Source organism: Archocentrus centrarchus, chromosome 20 (genome assembly GCF_007364275.1).
Source record: "Archocentrus centrarchus isolate MPI-CPG fArcCen1 chromosome 20, fArcCen1, whole genome shotgun sequence".
Taxonomy (NCBI): domain Eukaryota; kingdom Metazoa; phylum Chordata; class Actinopteri; order Cichliformes; family Cichlidae; genus Archocentrus; species Archocentrus centrarchus.
Window position 1 is genome coordinate 21,784,543 of NC_044365.1, and position 21,102 is coordinate 21,805,644.

At 40.7% G+C, this 21,102-nt stretch overlaps 1 protein-coding gene across 1 annotated transcript in view; it reads right to left on the bottom strand.

The window, feature by feature from the left end:
- nrbp2b (nuclear receptor binding protein 2b) overlaps positions 1-21,102 on the bottom strand; it is a 46,475-nt gene that overhangs the window by 2,358 nt on the left and 23,015 nt on the right. The window contains 17 exon segments of the mRNA XM_030756691.1: positions 101-156; positions 1,383-1,446; positions 1,611-1,664; positions 4,366-4,501; positions 4,581-4,631; positions 4,727-4,829; positions 5,007-5,139; positions 5,398-5,493; positions 5,575-5,603; positions 5,606-5,629; positions 5,711-5,797; positions 5,920-5,943; positions 7,484-7,578; positions 7,665-7,705; positions 9,132-9,221; positions 9,345-9,446; positions 9,762-9,884. Coding sequence (XP_030612551.1) covers positions 101-156; positions 1,383-1,446; positions 1,611-1,664; positions 4,366-4,501; positions 4,581-4,631; positions 4,727-4,829; positions 5,007-5,139; positions 5,398-5,493; positions 5,575-5,603; positions 5,606-5,629; positions 5,711-5,797; positions 5,920-5,943; positions 7,484-7,578; positions 7,665-7,705; positions 9,132-9,221; positions 9,345-9,446; positions 9,762-9,884 — 1,308 coding nt within the window.

The window sequence follows — 21,102 nt, forward strand, 5'->3', positions numbered from 1 at the left end:
AAATTTATTTGAAAAATAATTCCTAAAAAAAAAAAAGAAAATTACTGCTGTACGTGTTCCTGGTTCATTACAATGGAAAACAAAGAAGCTTTCCATTTACCTCATTTATGAAGGCGTAGTGAACAAGTTCACTGGCAAGGTCTTTGGAGGTGTCAGCTGAAAATTTTAACAGAACATGATTAAGTTAGAAAAATCTACAGTAAAATTAAAACTACAAAACCCTTTTTTTTAAATAAAAAGACCAAACATAACAATTAATGTATACAAACAAGTACTATTGATGCAGCGCTCCACTGTGATTCAAAAACTATTAAAAAAAACAAAACACATAAATAAGCCAAACTGTCGCATCGCAATTCGTTAGACTGGGTTACGCAGTTGATTTAGCTAGTATGTTTGTCAGCTGGATCACTCAAGAAGTAAAGGGAGAATCTACATGAAAATTTTATGAGATGTGATGCTTGGGCTTGAATCGATCTGGACCTTCATCCAGTAGTCATATTACTTTTGTGACTAAGGGCAAATTGTGACTCAAAAACATATCAAATCAAAGTAAAAATGAGGAGAAATCATTTTGATGTACTCTAGAAAATATCACAAGCTAAAACAGAACATCAAAGATGCAGTAGCTCATCTGGCTCATGATACGTCACAATTAACAGGTTATTGTCTGTAAAATTTGGATGATGATCCGTTAGGTGATTGTCGTCAGACAGACAGCTCACCATCGTATGAACTTAAAATACTAAATACTAAAATAATTTTTTTACTCTTTCTAGTAACATGGTACAAAAAATGGTAAACTCTAAGTCTTCTAAGTACTCTCATATCATGCCCCTGCTAATTTGATTGCACTGGCTTCCCGTCAACTTCACTTTAATATTCTGGTTTTGACTTTTAAGCTCTGCATGGGCAAGCACCGGTGAACATCAGTGAACATCCCCAGCAGGTCCCTGAGGTCTTGTGATCAGGGTCTGCTGGCTGTGCAACACACAGGGCTGAGAAATAAGAGACAGCGCTTTCGCAACAGTGGCCCCCAGACTCTGGAGCTCTCGCCCACTGAGCCTGAGATCTGTGAACTCAGTGGATTCTTTTAAAAAGCAGCTAAAAACTCATCTATTGAACCTTTTTGTTCTTATTTTTATCATTTCTGTTGTGAAACACTGTCATATTTGCCTTGAAAGGTGCTATATAATAACATTTTATTTAGTAAACTCTACTTACTAAACAAAATAATGGGTTTTTTTTAACACTAAGTATAAATTTGTAGCAACCAGTGAGCTTGAGACACAAAGTCAAGATGTTTTGTTGCCTTTGGTCTTTTCATGGGATTTGTGCATGAAAAATAAAGAATCACCTTTCATATTCAACTGCCAACTTACTTGGAAGGATGTCGCAGCTGAGCTGCCTGTGAAGTTTATCATCCATCTTCAGAAACAAAGAGAGCTAAGGAGACACCATAAGGTTCAATTAAAATCAAGCTGAATTCATATTTACCCATTATGACTAGCTGAACTACAGAGCTGCTAAAGCAATGTTATTATAGGCTTTATCATTAAAGAGCCCAGCTAAAGTGTTTGGACTGTACCTGTAAATACTATGTGACTCACATGAGTTTTGGTCCCTTCTTCATTTGACTCCAAATTACAGTGCATCTGAACAACCTGCAATGACAACACAGTAAGACACACTGACAAGACCCATCACCAATGGGGATTTCCTCCTGCGATTAATGAACATAGAAAATAAATGTAGAAGTCAGGATAACATTACAGCCCCATTTAATAATAGAAAACCCTTCAGCAGGTGTCTTATTTCCTTCTGCAAAACTATTTGGAGGCCTTGCCCTAAACTTTTATCCAAATACATTTAGTCACCTCTGGGTTAGTAAAGATATACTACATCTTCCAGCAAAAATATCTTTTCAATATTAACAAAACTCATTAAATCAAAAATAATTTGAAGCATGCTGTAAGAGATTAATATTCTGTGATTATCTTTAACATTTCTACAAATACTTTTTTGGTAACCACATCCTAGAACAGAATTTTTTTTTTTCTATGGTAAACAAATTAAAGAAAATACATAATGCACTCTTGTACAAGCGTGTATACTACATAATGTCTTTCTGTTTATATAATCTATGGCAATAAGCCACATATAATGCATACTTACAAGGTATTCACATCATATTATACTCATGTGTGTACAGGGATATTACTACATAATGCTCCCATACTACATAATCTGCTGATATCAGTATCACCACTACAATATAATCTATAACATCACTATAATCATAAGGCAACCATGTAGAAAACAAAATGCAGCCATGTTGTTTACGTTTGAGCAATATTGCTGAGCAGTAGGTATGGCGTTAAAATTACTCAATGATGAGTCATAGTCTGTACTATTTATGGCCATGAATCAACCCTGATTAACATATTATACAATGCTCAGCCAATCAGAAGTCGGCCTCACAGGCTAATCAATAAGACTGCAGCCTAGAACTGATGTTACTACTGTATAAACAGACATTTAGGATTTCCCAGTTTCTCACTATCTAGCTACTGCCAGCAGTTCAGTGACCTGGTCAGTTCCTAGATATGGGGAATCCCCACTTTCTCATTTTCAGTCAATAATAGTCAAGTAGGTATAGCTAATCACACAGCACAATATGATCACATGATTAGGCTAAGCCAATCAGGCATGAGAAAGAGGCTTCATAGCATTAGCATATATTATCAAAGTATTAGCAGCCTGAAATCCTACATGCTGTTTACTCTTCACATTCAAAGTGTACACAGGGTACTAAACATCCAGAAATGTGAATATCATGCATCTTTGAAGAGTAAAGAACACATATGCCAAATTTCATGGCTTAACGCCTTGTGGGTTTGGAGTCTATAGACCTTAAAGGTAAAACCTCATGAACAGACGCCGAGATGGACAGACAGCATGACAACAATATCCTCCCAATTTATATTACATGGAAAAAAAAATGAAGGTAAAGCAAAGTATTAAATAGTTAAAATGTTTGGAGTGATAATAAATTGTTATTACTATAATAATAGAGAAGACATACACAGACACCTGCAGGTACTTACTCTACACAAGCAACACGCAGAACAATTCAAAGGGCAGCAGAAAGCTTTTGTAATCCAACATTTGTTAACATTTCCTAACATACTTGGCAGTTACACGCGACGTTAAGTAGGGACACTAATTAAGGTCATAAAACATATTGGAGGAGACATTTCTCTTCTATACTCGGATATGTCCGTGCTCATACACTGTACTTCAACACACCCACTGACTGAAATAACCAAACATAATCATAATCACAACCACACAAGTTGCAATTACTATTGTCACATTGTGGTGTGACAGCGTTTTACAGTTCTGAGGCTGGTTTGTCCAAGCTGTTGTTCACATAAGCAGAATGTGTAACACTCCTGTTGCTTCATTTGGTTAATCTGAAATGTACTAACAAGTGGAAAGCTGCAACACCAAATATATCTACTAGCTAGCTGTGTGTAAAATTAGGATCTGGCATTTTCACCAGTTTTTAAAGGACATTTATTACACTGTACCAGGTCTAGCACATTTCAGCCAGGACATGTGCTAAAAGGTCATGTCAATGACTTTTTTACTCTGCAAATGTGACCAGGAAAAAATAATAATTAACTAAATGCATAATTAATTCACTCTGGTGGGGGGAAAACAGTCATTTATAAAGAAGTGGCTAGTTCTCCAGCTTTAGCTATCACAGTTATCTGCAATGGTAATTAACCACACATCCACCCAGAAGCTGAAAGTGGTGCTCAGAGGCTTCAACTAACATTAGTATCTTTATTTTGTTATATTTCTCAAAAACTCCACACGAAGTCTGAGGAAAGTATCATCTATGGCACGCTGCCTTTGTGCAGGGTACGTAGCTTTCAATACATATTTGAACAAATGCGGCTGTATTTGTTTCTGATGCGTTCTTAGTGCTGGATTAAACTGCAAGCAGTCAGCTCTCATTCAGAGTGAGGGAAGAGAAGAAAGGCTTCAGATCTCTCAGACCAAGACTTGTTCCCCTTCAAAGCTGACTACATGGAGACAGTCTCACCAAAATCAGATGCTGGCAAAAATAAATATGAGGAGATTTCCATGTGTAAATACCTTATGTAGTCCGACACCCCTGACATACTGATGAAAGTCTACTGTAAACAGGGAGTCCTTCTGTAGGAATATTTTACCCACAGGTTAAAGACTCCAGAGTCAAAATAAGCAAAATGTGTATAATGTGTACATATTTTTACTGTGTATCCAGCGAGACCGTGCATCTAACATTGCTGTTGTTCGATCTGAGAGGCTAACCTTCCTCGTCTCTGTCTCCTGGGGTTCAGGAGTCGGCGTCTTGACCGTTTCAACCTGCTCCTGAGACAAGGAGAGTGCTCGAGGGACGGGATGAGGCCGTGATGAGGCAAAATTCATCAACGGGTAGATTCCATTCCTGAAGAGAGGAAAGGCCAAGATGTTAAACTTTAAGCTGGAACCACGCTGAGAAAGAAAAGTTCTGTATTAACACTCACTTGACATCCTCTAGAAACTTGTCAAGCTCCAAAGGGGACACATGGGAATACCTGTGGGGGGGAGGGGCAAAAGAGAGAGCAATGAGCCTGATTTGTCATGCTTTCTGACAGAGAGTGAAAGATGCAAAGTAGTTATAAGGTTTTACTTGAGCTGAACTCCCTGTCTGTCTTCGTGTTTAATCTCTGCCATGACAGCGTTGGGGTCAAATGACTTGGTTTTCTCCTCCACACAGTTCTCTGGAAGCAAGTCTGTAGATGCAACACAAGCGGGGGAATTAATAAAGAAATCTGATGCACACGTGCAACTGAAACAATTTGTCCAATGCACATAAGATAGAATGTGATTAAGCCAACAACTGGATTTTAAAGGCCTTAAACTTGCTCGCACTCTCTCGAAAGCGCGGCACGTTTCGGTGAGAAACTCACACTGGTTGTTGATGAGGCAATGGGCGGCGAGCAGTTTGAGCGAGTGGACCTCAAACAAGACTCGGTGGAACAAGAGGTCATGAGCTGTGGGACGGAGCTTGGCGTCAAGATGCAAACACGACTGGGTGAACTCCTGCAGAAGCAACAGGGTAGTAAATCCAACATGTAACCACGCAACTGTAAAGTGTGACCCAGTTTACTGAACATTACTGTGTTCTTTCTGGCATAATTTACTGACAGAGCCCCAGTGTGCAGTCTGAGTAAACCCAGAGGCAAGGCAGTGTGAGTAGGTGAGTGTTGCAAGAGTAGTGCAAGACAGTTTGCCTTTTTCTACATGGTTCTGTGGCTGTTCTGGTGTATATTTGGGGCATGAAGTACTTTTGAGACTTACTCTCATGAGAGGGTCTTCCAGAGATTGACCTGCATTGACTATGGCCTCCTTGGACACAGCACTATCTCCGTTGGCCTGGATCTCCAGCACTGCCATCTGTTGGGGTACAAATAATCAGTTAACAGAAACAGCCACAAACAGAGAAATGGAAATCTGGCAGATTTACTTCTCTTTTACCTCCAGAGCACAGATTCCAAAAGAGAAATGTCTATGGCATAATCATCTTCGCCAGCTGGAAATAATTGAAGAGAAGCAGGATGAGAGGAGGGTGCAACTAAGAAAGCTACACAGAAATGCCACTCATCGCTCTCACCTCCGTATTCTGGAGCAAAAAAATGAAGATTTCTCTGCTCATCACGGTGTTGCCTCCCTTTACCATGAACGCTTGCATCTGGGAACACTTATAAGAGAAATCAGAAAACAAATATATCAGATATTAAATGCTAGATAAAAGTAATGAACAGATATCACAAACACAAATATAAACGCAGCTACTAAAAAAGAAAAATAGCTCTCTCTTACCATTAACAAATAGCCGATGCCACACTGTGGGAAGACAATTAAGCACAAATGAGATATTTATTCTTCTTTGTAAAAATCAGTGCATCCCATCAGACCCCTCTAGAATCAGCTGATTTTATTTTGCACAATGCCTTCAGCATGAGATAAGATGTGCACATTCCTTGAACTCACTTTACCAAACTCAAGAGGGGAACAATTGCTGTGACACCTGTGTTCAGTGCAGTGCCTTCCTGATTACCCACTGACACTCAGGCCCTATGAGAATTTTGCAAAACTTTTTCAGGACCTAAAGGTGTTTGATCACGATGACCTATGTTGGTTCTCCATTTCAAAGCCAGAAGCTACTGTCACGAGTATTAAAATGTTCATATGCTGGAAACAGCGTTGATACAGAAGGAATCACGGCTACGACATGAGTCTGGTATCAAAATGGTATGAAGGACATCTTTTCATATGATATAACTTGATTTGACCAGACACCTGTCCCACATGGTGATAGATATGTAAGTCTGAGGAAGGGCAATTTATGGTCCGAAACGTCACTCACTTGTTTAGGTTTGTCTCTTATTAAATATTATTCAGGAGCTTTGCCGGTGTGCGGACCATTTCACATTGTGATATATCCTATGATACACTATATAGACAAAAGTATTTGGGCATACAAATTAATTATTTTTTTCTGGGGTTGGTGTGGGCCTCTTGGTTCCAGTGAAGGGAACGCTTAATGTTTCCGCTTACCAAGACATTTTGTAAAATTCTTTGCTTCCAATTCCAGGCCCCTCGCTCTTCTAGCATGACTGTACCCCAGTGCACAGAGCAAAGTCCATAAAGGCATGGTTGGATGAGTTTGGTGTGGAGGAACTTGTGTGGCCCACACAGAGCTCTCACCTCAACCAACATCAGTCTGACTTTTCTGCTTTTCTAAATGAAGGGGCTAAAATTTCCACAGGCAAACTCCAAAATCTTGTAGAAGCATTCCCATCAAAGAGCGGAAAATGTTTAGCTGCAAAGGGGCAATCAATTTAGACCGAGATGACATAAAAACTGTTGTAGGTGGCCCAATCCTTCGGTCTATGTAGTGAATCATGGCTGTAACCAGCTATAAGGTCTGGTAATTTTATTTCTGAGCAAATTCTCCATATTTCTAAATACGCAGTCACCCCTGCAAAAGTAGGAGGTGTAAAAAAATTAAGTCCTTTACATTTTTCAAAATGTTTTGTTTTGATTGCATTGCTTGCAGAAGCTTTTCTGCTGGTCATTGGAGCAGATCTGGACATCACTCATTTCTAAATCTAGGTTGCAGCCCTGCACAATACTGATGCTCATAGGCCATTATTTAGTTGGTGTTTTTCAGCCCTGAAAATTTAGTGAGGATATTTAAGAAGTTATGTAGGTTCAGCTTGAAAAAAATAACAGGAATTATAATTATAAATTAATGTACTTCAGGTCCTGTTACTCAGAAATTTTTCAGGGCTTCATTAAATATACAAAAATTATTGTAAAAAAAAAAAAATCAGTTGATCAAGTACTTGTAGTAACATAATAATCCCTGCTGGGGGCAGACCTGAGCCAATCTTGATGAGGCCGTTGTGCTGGATGAAGATGGTGTCACAAGTCAGGTTTCCATGGATTATAGGTGGATCACAAGAGTGCAGATAACTGCCAGCAAACAATAAACAATCTTATTGATGTTCAGACTGATATAACAGACATGATTATATCCCAGAGAACAGATAGGTCAATACCTGAGTGCAGAGAGAATCTGGGTGCACCATCTTTTCCAAGCCTGAAATGAAAGCAAATAGAGAAACATAGAAAGCCACGCCTTTAAATTAACACATGCAAGTAATGTGGAAATATATGCTGTCATGCAATTTATTTGATTCTTTTTGTACTGTCAAGAGGACATCCTGGGCTTTCTACTGATGCCACATTTGTGGGACTATTAATTTTGTTTTCACAATGGCGGGCATTGCAGCTTGCACGGTGATAAATCTTTTACAGATACTATGTTTTTGTTGCTAATTTTAACCCTTTCAAAACAAAACCTTTATTCAGTGTCCTTTGTGGTGGACAACAGGACTTGCTAGCTCTCGTTTTCAACCTGTGTCCATGCTTCAGGAAACAGAGAGCTGAAAGAGGCAGAAAGGATTTCATTCAGAATTGTGGGAGTCAGACTTAGAGCTTTCTGGAGATGAAGTGGAGACGGTCCAGACATTACAGAACAGTAAGGTGACAGCTTGGAGGAGGAGATATCAGCTTTTGAGGAGCCAGAGTAGGAACAAAGTGACTAAGTGATATCTGTGTTCACGACATGATTCGATTACCCAAATGTCCAGATATATTGGGGTCTCATAGCAATGGAAAAACTCATGGCAGATTCTTCCAGGTAAAGCAGTCCATCAAATTAACATAAAGGGAGGAAATAACACTCTCTGGAAGGTGAGATCTCTCTTAATCAGAGTGCATCAAGGCTGCCTCAGTCTGCTGGGACCATGGGAGCCCCGTGAAGATGAGCAGATGATTCCTATCATAGGCTGATATCCTGCATGGAAATTTGTGGCCGGGAAACCAACTCCCATAACATAAGAGCCCTAGCTTACACATTACTTCTTATCCAAAATGCACTTAACATGCATTTGGCCCTACCTAGGCTCCTTGAAAGCTGGTATGTCCTACTCTGAGCTTCGACCTTCCTGATCTATTGTCTGGCCCTCCTCCGCCTCATCTCCTGACACCACGAAGCACGACTCATCTTCCACAATTCTAAGTATAAAGGTTTCTGCCTCTTTCAGCCCTCTGATATACATTGCATGATCATTGTTAGTGTCACATGGTGTAATAACCCAGCTTTAGCTGATTATTAGGTGTGCAGAATGCAGTTTAATCCAAAAGCTCAATGTCCACTACAAGGGACATGAGATAAAAAAAAAAAACAATATTGAAAAAGAATTGCTGTAGCATGTTTCTTTAGACCTCAATACTTAAATTATCTAAAAAAAGGCAATTCTGAATAAACTGCATGCATATTTAAAATTAACCACGTTATAAGGATAAGATACATATCTGAGCAGACTGAGCTACCAGGGTGTTGTGTTACATAATCTCTAATCCTGCTGGAAAAAAAATGGATGTGAAGAGCGACAGGACTCTTGCAGTACACCGAGCCGCCGCCACGACACACAATATGTGACCAGAGTAAAAACACTGACCTTCACATTCATAGTCTTGTGGTTTTTCTTGGTTTTCTTCAGGAACTGCTTCAGGCTGCCTGATGACATGTATTCAGTGATGAAGATAACCTGTGGCCCACAGACAGAGGAGAGAAAAAAATGTTAATGCACCAGTGTGTGTGTGTGTGTGAGTGTGCGTGTACTAAAAAAAAAAAAAAAAAAAGAGGACAGAAGCAGAAATAGAAATCTTACCCGAGCCTGGCTCTCCTTCATATCCAGCCAGTACTTGTGGAACTTGACAATGTTGGGGTGTTCGACCTGCATCAAGTTCTCAAACATCTCCTTAATCTTCTCCTAGACAACATAGATCAGAGATTGTTCACAAAGGAAAACATTAGTCTATTACTCATCTGTGGATGGATCTCATATTAGGTCTATTGCTCTGTGACTTGGGTGTTCAAAAGCGGAAAATTTGAAATCAATTCCAGTCCTATCTAAGGATATCTTCCTCAAACACATTTGCCTGCCATACAGAAAAGTAAACCTTCTAACAATAAGTCAATTAAAAAGTTCTGCCCATTTCCATCCATCCATCCATCCATCCATCCATCCATCCATCCATCCATCCATCCTCTTCTGCTTAGTTAAAGGCAAGATGAGTTACAGTACCTCCTGTGCTTTGAAGACTTTCTTGTCTGAGAAGAGTACTTCATTCCACACCACCTCCACTCCTTCCTCTGTGTCCATGGCCAAAGAGGCACTTTCCACACCTGGAACATTACCCTGGCTGACCTGCAGGGGGCAGACAGAAACAGATACAGGACTTACTGTAATGTTAATGCAACAGTTAATGCTAACGTATTGCTTTACACAATTCACCAAAAGAACTGATTTTTTGCTGCTTGGGGAAGAAGAAAAAGCTGTAACATTAATAACAACATGAATATACACACAACATATTATTATGGAAAATGTACAGATAGCAAACAGCTGCCTGTTTACATAACAGGAAGACTTTCCAGTAAACATGGTTTAAACTAAAGACCGTAGAAAACGTAGCTTCCAGATTGGAAAAATGAAGCCAATGTGGAAGTGCCTTAAGCCTGCATTCTATCTGAAAGCCACTAGATGGCAGAAGCTGTGGTTGAAAAAAAGACATCCATCCATTCATCCATCCATCTATTCTCTTCCTATTCCAGCCTATTCCAGCTGTCATAGGGCGAGAGGCAGGGCACACCCTGTACAGGTCGCCAGCCTGTCGCAGGGCTAACAGAGAGACAGACAACCATTCACACTCACATTCACACCTATGGGCAATTTAAAATAATCAGTTAACCTAACCCCACTAACCACATGTCTCTGGACTGTGGGAGAAAACCAGCGTACCAGGAGAAAACCCAGACAAACATGCAAATGCCACACAGAAAGCTTCAGGATTCAGATGGAGATGCAAGTTTGGGCTTCATTATGCTTTAAAATCGAAATCAATTTTACCAAAGAGCAGTAACTTTTTACAATAGGCAACATCACATTTTTTTTAAAAAAACGATAAAACCTTTTTGCTCTGTTTTTGGTCTTTACCAATGCCACTATGTTCTTGAGCTTAACTTTGTCTACCTGCTTTTGTTTGCTGAATAAATACTATAGAGTCGGTTCGTCTAAGCTTTCTGTTAGTGATTAAAGTGAAACAAAACAGTAACGTTGCAGATCATAAAATCAAAAGAAGAAATGTAAAAGCTTAGTGGATTCATAACAATAAAAAAAAAAAACTTTTTTCCCACATCTCGACATTTGCTAAAACAGACAATCGTTTAATTCTGCAGGTAAATGACAATAGGACAGTACTGACATGCCTGTGCTGCTAAGAGATCCAATACAGTCATAGTAAGACTAAAGCAATCTTAGAAAAGCATGAGATCACACTGGTGTCCCTGTGTGATGCACAGTTTATTAGTCTCTGTATTATAAAAAACAAAGGAGCAGAGCGTTATCAAGCCCTCCCTAAAACACTGAGCCACAGAAAAGCATGGCTGGAATGATTAGACTTCGCTCCTGCTGTGTCTGTAATATCTACTAAAAGCTTCATAATGCAGTCGCAAAATTATGCCACTGACAGCTCCATTGATAAAACGTCGAATCGAGGTGTCTGGGTTAAAGAGACAGTACAGTACTAAGCAAATTCAGTTTTCATTCCATTAATGCATCCATAACTGAGGACAGATGGGAGTTAATTCACTCTACTGAGGCCAAGATAAATGCCGACAAGCCGGCTATAATGTGATGAACAGTATATACGTCCGAGAGGATCAACAGCAGCCTGTGCGAGAAGGGAAGAGATGGATTAGCAGGAGGCAGACAGGGAGAAGTGAAGGGACTGTGCATGAGGGATTTAGAGAGACAAGACGCATGCCACAAGATGGAGGAGGTGGCATCAAAGCTCCAAGAACTGCACAGAAAAAAAAAAAAAAATAATGAAGGAGCGTGGAATGAGGAGAGGCAGAGGCTGGCAGAAGCAGACAGCCCACAGCTCTATCACTGCATGAGGTGACAACAGAGGCAAAGAGTTCATCACAGGATATTGCTGCCTCAGCTGGGAAGACCTGATGTAACCTCCTGCTATGTTTTTAATGCAGCTGCAGCGGTGGTGGTGCAGGGAGCGGAATGGATGCACTGGATTCAAAGTCCAGTGCAACAAGCACAATGCAGGACCCACAGTTCAATTAATTCAATGAATTTGATATAGGATTTCCAGGTTTTTTTTTTTTTTTTTAACCCATCCTCTGCACATTAGTCCACACATTCAAGCTTTTCCAAGAAACAGGCTACTAAAGAATTAAGATTTTTCATCTTCTCCCTATTTGGATGTAGACAAGTTAATGCAAAAGTCATTCATTTAACACTAAACTTTCAAAAATCAATATGCTAACTGCAACAAAGTGCTGCATCTTACTGTTCCAGAGTAAATACTATTTTATTTTAGGCAATAGCAGATACTTTTCTGGGCACATCTGCACATTAAGAAGCATAAACTTGCACATGAGAGCTCTCAAATATTTAATGATTATTTATTGAGCATTTTAATAATTGGCGTGATTCTATCTTTTGGGCACTTGAGCAGCTACTTGTTTAGTGGACTTGGTGGCTAAAGGATAAAGAGACAGTATTAGCCACTATTATAATTGATTACCATGTGGTTAGACAGTGTGGGGTAACTGCGTACGTACAGTCTATTGTGGGCTCATGGTAGCACTTAGGTGTTTGGGCAAATGTGTCCCCGGGGGGGTCTGAACACTATTTAAAGGTCCAGGGAGAGACCAGGGATAAAATTGTGTGGGGGAGAAGCTTCTGGGTTTTTAGGGTTATGTTGTTTTAATAGAAATGCAATATTTGTGTGGTGTTGGTGACAGTTTTTAATTGTAATTTATAATGTGGAAAATTGTTACATGGCTAAACTGCATGTTGGGAAATACAGAATACCTCTGAAACTAAGGTATGGCTCATCAGCAGCAGCTGCTGCTTTCAACACAACACTTAAGTTTTTCATTACACAGGTTATCAGTAAATCAGTACTGTCAGCAAATTGTAATATACACAGCATCTATATGAAGCCTGGAGCTGAGTAATCTATTCACCATTATTAATGCCAAAATTAAAACATGCCAAAAAGGGTTTAAATTTTATTTTTCATTCATTCTTTGTGTGTCCAGTTTTTCTTTGAGCTGCACATGTGCTGCTAAAAATCTGTTTCCACAGCACTGCCGTGTTTCCTTTATAGCCTAATCAGGACCGTGTGCGCGCTCCTCTTGCTCTTTTAAGTGGTGCCCTGATGACACTTTTTCTGTTAAATGTATCAAACCTGCACTTGATTTGATGTTGTCACAGTGAGAATTTGTTTGGCTGTCAGCTCTCACAAATACTTGAAATCAAGAAGGAAAAAAACTACAAAAACTGGAATGTGAACTCAAGCTGAGCAAGTGAGCTCAGTTTTTCTTCAGACATTTTTTAAATACAAATTTAACTGACAGTCTGTTTACTTTCATTTAGTGGTGCCACAATAAATAAAAATTAAAGTGAAGGACAGAAGCGGTCTGCGCAGTGTTGCTGGGATCTGTTCAAACAGGGAGAACTCTGGGCTCAAATCTTAATTAATGAGCATATGGATCGAATAAACCGGACCACATGTGGTAATGAATTCCTATTGCTGCCCTCGGGATATCATTACAGCTGTACTAGCCTATGATGACTCCTGTTTCTTGTTACTGCTGAAGATGTGACTTTACATGATGGAGGGATGAATTCTGAGCCGATCAGGGGCATGAGCCTCTTTACTATAAAGCAGCCCTTAACTACTGAGTGGCAGAAATTAGCTTTCTCTGAAGGGTGGCTGTCTCCTCCCTTAGAAATAGGAAGGGACTCAGTAGAGCTGCTACTCATCCACACTAAAAGGAGCCAGCTGAGGTGGTTCGGACATTTGATTAGGATACCTCCAAGGCGCCTCATGGGTGAAGTGTTCCAGGCATGTCCTAGAAAGGACATGCCTGGAAAGGAGAAAGGAGGCCCAGGGTAGACCCAGAACACGCTGGAGAGATTATATCTCTCGCCTGGCCTGGGAATGCCTCAGTGTTCCCCCGGATGAGTGGGAAGTGGTGGTCTGGGCTGCTGCCGTGGCAAACCCGGCCCCAAATAAGCAGTAGAAAATGGATTGATGGATATGAAGTAGATCTGCAACATTTTGGTTGTTGATTGCTGTCCAATTTCCTGCCGTCATTTTCTCATCTCTTATCTAGAAGATGGAATAACTAGAAATTTTATATATTGAAGAAAAAAAAGCAAACCTGACACTTCCCTGTCAGCATCATCATCTTAAAATCTCATCTGGGTGTCTCTGCTGCACAGCTGAGAACCAAAACAAAGCATGATGATGGGGTAGCAGCTAAACCACTATTATTTAGGCCTCCCTCTCCACCTTAATGACTGCTTATTACTGTTAAATGCTAACCACTGATGTATTCGACAGAGCCCTGCTTGTAACCGTGCTTCACGGCTTCATCATCTTTGACTCTGCGGCGAATGGAGTCAAAACAGCTTTCTGCATCCGGCTCGAACAGGAGGACGCTTGTTAACTGAACCAAACAGGCCGAGGACAAACAGCAATCAGAGGAGAAGCTGCTGTAAATATTCAGATTTCACATTTTGACAATTCAGACTCCACAAATATCTTTATGACTTAAGCCAGCCTCACTGTGGCTTGTTTACTGCTCAAACTGGAGTGCAGCTGCAGAGCTCTCTACGGACTTTTCTTAATATACGAGGTGGTTAGTGGAGGAGACATGACATATAATCTCACTACTTACTCAGTGAGAGATGATAATCTGATTACTAGTATTACAGAGGCTGAGCACCGTATTCTGACCTGCTGACAGGAGGGGAAATTCCTTCCCTTCAATCATGTCAGCATCCTTCTGCCATCAACATTTGGCTGTTATTTTCTCTAGAGGTTATGAAACACTCCGTCACTTGTCCCAGCTCAACGCCCCAGGGGTTTAGCGGGTATGCTGCTCGGTTGTGGTAGTGTGAGGCTCATAAACAGTACCCTAGATGCTGGGCTCTGATTGGCTGCTGTACGGGAGGTGGGTTAAGGGTGTGGAAAAGGATCTAGGGATAGTGTGTTCATGTCAAAACAGCTTCTATTCTGATGTTTGTTAAACCTACATGTGAGCCAGTTAAAACCGGATCTTGAGGGCTGTAACACAAATCTCTTACTACTTTACTGTACTTGTAAACATCTCACTCACACATGATAATGTTTTCAGATATTCTCTTCCCTGGTTTGAATGGCTTTGTTCATTATTTAAAGAGGAAAATACAACTTTATCAACTTTATGCGCAAAAAAAGAAAAACAACAACAAATTTCCACACGGTCTCAGGGAGACAGCTTATTCAGGTCCTCCTCACACCAGAGAGGAAAATAATCGCCTTATGTCATTTCCATCTGATAGCAAAAACCTGAAAAATGATCAGTGGCTTGGGTGTGGCAGGAGGCATTACCAGCAGAACACAGAAGTAAGACTTTATGAACTTCAGAATTTAAAAATAAACACAGCCTTTCAGGGAACAAAAGTAGAGAGGGGCAACAACAGTGGATTTATGCTTCTGCATCAAATTGACGACATAATATTTAATTCCCGCAAATCCTTCTGAAACCTGACGGAAGTGATCTGTTTTCTTCAGAGTTGTTGCACTGAAAGAATGATAATTAAAATCCACTGGGAACAATAAATGTGACCTTGAGCAAAATTTGGGTGAAGTCTCTTTAGGAGTGTGTAAGGCGTCATGATTGCTTTAGTTGCTAGCTTATTGCTGTGGTTGCCCATGGCACGTATGGAAGACAGCAACTTGTCAGTAAAAGTTGTGACTCAGGGCTGGAACCAACATATCAGTTGGAGCAACTTTTACTGTGAAGGCTAATGTTCTCCATATCAGGTTTGTGTCATACTCTTTATACCCAGCGGGTAGTTTGGCGACAAGTCAACATCTTCCATGCAAAGTACTGGAGACAATGACAATATGCTAGAGGGTTTTCAGTGCAGTATGGTGTATCTCTTTGCAACCAGTGTCACCTTGTAACAGCATGCAGCTCCTGCAACCACTCGCCAACCGGTTAGAAAATACTCATATTTTCCTAATCCCTGGTGGTTGGCAGGTGGTTGCTGACTGGTCTCTAGGCCTAAATTTCACTCAAATTTGGCCAATACTCTAGGGGGTGTAGCAATTCTTGTGAAAATGGAAAAGACGGCTTGTTGTGCGATGAGCTCACTGCCCATTGAGCTAAAAAATAAGCTAAAATTAAGACTTGAGGTGCTATGAGCAGTCAGAAGGGGGAGGCTGTCCATCACACTAGGAATGGCTGCCTTGTACTCCGCACAAGCATGTTTGTCTCGCCTCCCAGTTCCTCTGCTGGCCTGCGCTCACACTGAACTTGATGATCTGGGCCTGAGTGCACTACAGTTTGTTCTGTCTTTCTCACATACAGAGGTAGCTGTCATTGAGGAATTGATAGAGTTTTGTGCTTGGGCACAGTTAGCAAACACACTACATGCGTTTGAAGTCGACCTGGTGCATTGTAGTGTAAGGTCTCTTAGGATGAGTCCATACAAATACTGGCAGGCACGGAGCCTCAAGATCATTGTCTAATGACAGCATTTACAGCACTTGAACATAAGCGGACCCTAGTATACTCACTAGGCTTGCCTGTCAGTATTCATCCGCGTGCCTGCTTTTTTTTTGTGACTGCACAGACTTGTCTGCAGAGAATTTACATTACAGTGCACACGCGTGCACCCCAGGTGAAGCACTTCAAAGAAGTATACCAGGAATGACTCAGTCGCCAGGTCTTCAGCTGTCCATATCAATACGCACTCCCCAACAACACCTCGCAAATCAAAGTTTGAATTTCAGTCGTTTAGCTGTTATTCAGTTTTTGTTGAAAGAGTTAGAAAAAAGCAGATGATTCAACTGTACAGTCAATTAGTTGGTGCTGTTGGATATCTTTACATTATACTGAGAGAGTAGTTCATAGTATAGATCATATGTATGCTGGTGAAAGACACACCCTGCTTTATGCAGAACTGTTTACTTATAATGTGACGCAAAGGTGAAATCAAAGCTGCAAATGTTTTCCACTACAGCATGATTACAAATGCTGGCTGGACCATCTGTAGTGACAGTTTTATGTTTTGTTTATTTTAAATGCAATGCTCGAGGCTAGTCAATTATCTGAAAAAATGGAAATGACGTCCCTGATAAATCAGCTGGAGGGAAAATGGACTGCATGTGTGTGTGTGTGTGTGTGTGTGTGTGTGTGGGGGGGGGGGGGGGGGGGGGGGTATCAGCAGCCTTCAGGTGAGAAGGCTAAACTACATTACAGCAGCTCTGCCCTTTTAGCGCGATTCTCCCTGCAGAGGGATCTTCACTGAAAGGGGGTCTTTGTCTGATTGTGTGGGACCAAGCTTTACAAAGAGCTTTGTTTCCACCACTTTAGTATTTCGCCTCTTCCTGCACCTCGTACCTCGACGATAAGCTGCTACGCCGCATCAGATTAATATTTAATAACCAGATCTAAACAGCCAAGGGAACACACCCAAGAAATCATGCTATGCTAGATACTTGCAGTGCCGGTGTATGCAAATGAGCTCAGACATCTCTCTGTGTCTCTCTCAGTGAGATTTTAGAGGCATCAAAGAGGAGCAAGATCAAGGAGGTGGACTGAAATGTTGTGGGAAATATGCAAGGAGAAGCAGAGGAAAAATCTGCAATGTGGATGTGAGAAAACTAGAAAGACACACCCTCTCCAATTCAATACCAGAAAGCCCAGAGACTTACTACAGAGTTCTCCCAGCCTAAAAATAATGTAATCTGATTACAGATACTCGTAAACACTGGCAAGTATGTGCTTATTTAATTGAATTAATTATTATAAAAATGATAATTAATTATAATTAGGGGTATTTGTGAGTTTGATGTAGCCATAGATACATAAAATGTTAATAATAATTAATTAGTTAATTAATAATTAATAATACAAATCAAGTTTTATAAGCCACAATTTATTCCTGGAAATTAAGTAGGTTTTGAAACTGACACAATTCTACAGGCTTATATAACAAGATTTGCCATTTACAGTAAATGTGTAAGGGACTGTTTGGAAAACATCCATCCATCCATCCATCCATCCATCCATCCATCCATCCATCCAATTCAGAGCTGCAAGGGATTAGAGTCTACCCCAACTGACTCTGGGATAGGGTGGGTACAGTCTGGCTAGATCACTCTCTTACAGGGTTAACAGCAGTTGTTTTAAAGTAAAAAATAAAAACAAAAAACAAATCAAAACAAAAACTATACTATAACCCAGATCAGAACTGTGAAAATCAAATTATAGACGTTTGTGTCCCCATTCGTGCTCTTGACATTGATATGAAAAAGAAAAAGAAAAAAAAAACACTTCCACATTGGCTAAATTTTTCCAACCCAGAAGCTGCGCCTGTGTTTTATACCGCCTCCTTAGCCAATCACAGTCTGGTAGGCCTGACCTCCACGGATTGGAGTCCCTGAACTAGACCTCTGTCATGTTTGTCCTCTTGGAGCCTTTAGGAGCATTTTAATGGAATTATCCTATAAATAACATGGCTTAATGTGTGGTACAGCCGGTCCAAGATGTTTGTCTTCAGTATTTAATCAGTCTGTTACTTAGCATTAAGTGGACTCTGAATAAAAACATCTCAAAGCAGGTAAACAGAATAATTGTACTCTAGTTTCATTAAATTAAACGGGCCAGACTCTAAAGGAATACTGACACTCTTTCAACACTGTACCTGCCTGTTTCTGTATGAAATAAGTTCAGCTTTATTAGTGTCAACACTACCACCACCATCAAGCCCATCTTGGGCTTTCCACCTGCCTCCTGTCAGATCATCGTCGAGGCTTTACAGAATGACCGTCTGCTGACCTTCACTCATCCCGCCGCGCAGGCTGTCTCAACACATCCTCTCGCATCAGGATGTCACATGTGCAACACACAATCGGGTCATCGTCTCACTCAGCGTGTGTGTGTGTGTGTGTGTGTGTGTGTGTGTGTGCTCAGGGTGAAACGCGACATGACGGCACCAGTCATGACAGGTCAAGTAGGTTTGATTCCCACTTAATAATCAGGCAAAATCATGTTAACTTATCTGGAGCCTTTCTCAAATGAATGTCTTTCACATTCCACATTATCTAAATTAAACTGTGGCCGCAATGTTGGCTTTCCACAGCATGAACGGTTTGACCTCTTTTCAAAAGACGCACAAGGTCGCACAGGCTCACAAGGAGATATTAGACAAATCAGCCCTCGTCGTGTCTCACTTATTCATTTTCTCATTAAAGCCGCCGAAGCTTACCCACGAAGAGGAATGCAGAGGAGCACGGCGGGTTAACAGAGCAGACGAACACAATGGAGAAAGCTGCTTAAAACAAACAGCAACAGGACACAGACAGAAAAGTTTATCAGCCTTGTTCACAAGGCCACAAAAATAGAAATCCCACTGTGTAGCAAAAACACCCATTTTTAATAAAGAGGTCTGGATAAAATCAAATTAGACATCAACGGGGGGTGGGGTAGGGGTGTCAACCTTCACAGAGGTCTGAACTGCAAGGTTTTTACAAAAGATTAGAAAACATCTGGTTTCTGCAGATGCATCTTTCGGTTCAACATTTGGTTTTGCAGAGGTAATCATCTGCGACGTGTTTCAGTCTGTACCAGGGATTCGAGATCAGACTATCCGCACTGTGCTCGTTCCCATTGTCGCTGTGACAAAGCACATATTTATAAGGCCAGTGTGGGAGAGAGATGGCAGACCACAGCTGTATTCAGGAAGTAAGAAGCTGCTCTCACTGGGACATGATAAGCATTGGAAGCACTGAACTGCTTTATTATGTAAGGCTTTTACACTTTGACTGTTATTCCTCAAAAATAAGGTTTAACTCGACAGAGGCAGGGGGATGTGGTTTTGCGAGTGTCGTACACATGTGTCTGCATGTTTTAGCATGCAGTGACAGTTTGAGTTACTAAGCAACTGCAGACTGCAAGGTCGTAGTAGGAATGTGTTACTAATTTATCTTTCAACTATTTTAAGCAACAGCTAAAACTCAGAATTGATAATCCTCCAGCAGCTTCTGCTGATATGAAAATAAAAACTTTGTTGGGCTGGATGGATCTGTGCTGCTTTAATTAATCGTTTTTCTCTTGTATCCTAGGGCAGTGCTGGATGATGACTCATTAAAGCAGTTACTATTTCAGAGCTAAAGCTCAAATAAAATCTTTGGAGAAGGAAGCACACATCTACCTGTGATGAGAGGCTGGATGGCAGGATGCCAACATTATGCTGCGTTCCATTTAGTGTGGAAAGTCGGAAATCCTGAAATCCCAGTCGGACTTTTCCGCCGGACCACCCCTCGGGTTGGACTGCCTACTCAAGTGGGAGAAGTCACACCAACCCTGACTTCACAATCCAAGACGGCAGCACTGAGCAGTAGTTAAACTGTAGGGCTTCTAATCTGCACTACCACTTTTGTGTATTTGTGACTCCCAAAACAAGCACCGAACAAGCATGAATGTTACAACAAGGTGCAAACCACTGGTTACACTCAAGAACAGGAAGGCCAGATTAGACTTTGCCTTAAAACATCTAAAAAGAACCTGCACAAAAAATTCTTTGGACAGATGAAACCGAGATGAACCTGTACCAGAATGATGGAAAGAGGAAAGAGAAAAGTATGGAGAAGAAGAGAAGTAAGTGATGTTCTTAAGCAAAACACATCAGCTGTTAAATATGGTATGGGCATGTATGGGCTGCCAGTGGAAGTGGGTCAGTAGTGTTTATTAATGACGTGACTGCTGATGTGAAGCAGCAGGGCTACACTCTCTGCTCAAATTCAGACAAATGCAAAACTGATCAGTGCTTCACAGAGCAAATGGATCATGAACCAAAGCATACTGCAAAATCAACTCAAGAGTTTCTCAAGGCAAAGAAATAAGATATTCTTCAATGGCCTGATCTCAACCCAGCAGAGCATGCTTTTCAGTTATTAAGTAGAAAATTGAATGCAGAGAGAGCCACAAAGAAGCAGCAACTGAACCTGGCAGAGCATCTCAAGGGGGAAACACAGCATTTGGTGATGCCCATGGGTTCTAGACTTCAGGAAAGGATTTTCATCCAAGTATTTAAAAAATCCTCATCTTAAAAAATACGTTAGTCTGTTTTTAGTGTCAAAAACTGTGAGAACATATCTTCTAAGTCCTTGTTCTTTTCATTTACCTTTTATTATTGATTGATCATCATCAGCTTCTTTAGTCTGAGTAAAAGACCAAAACCCAAAAGGTCAACTGATCTTGCAAATCAGCCCTGATCACAGTTCGACTCTCCTTGATGGAGATCACTCTGTGCACTCCAATCAGTCTGCTGTGAACTC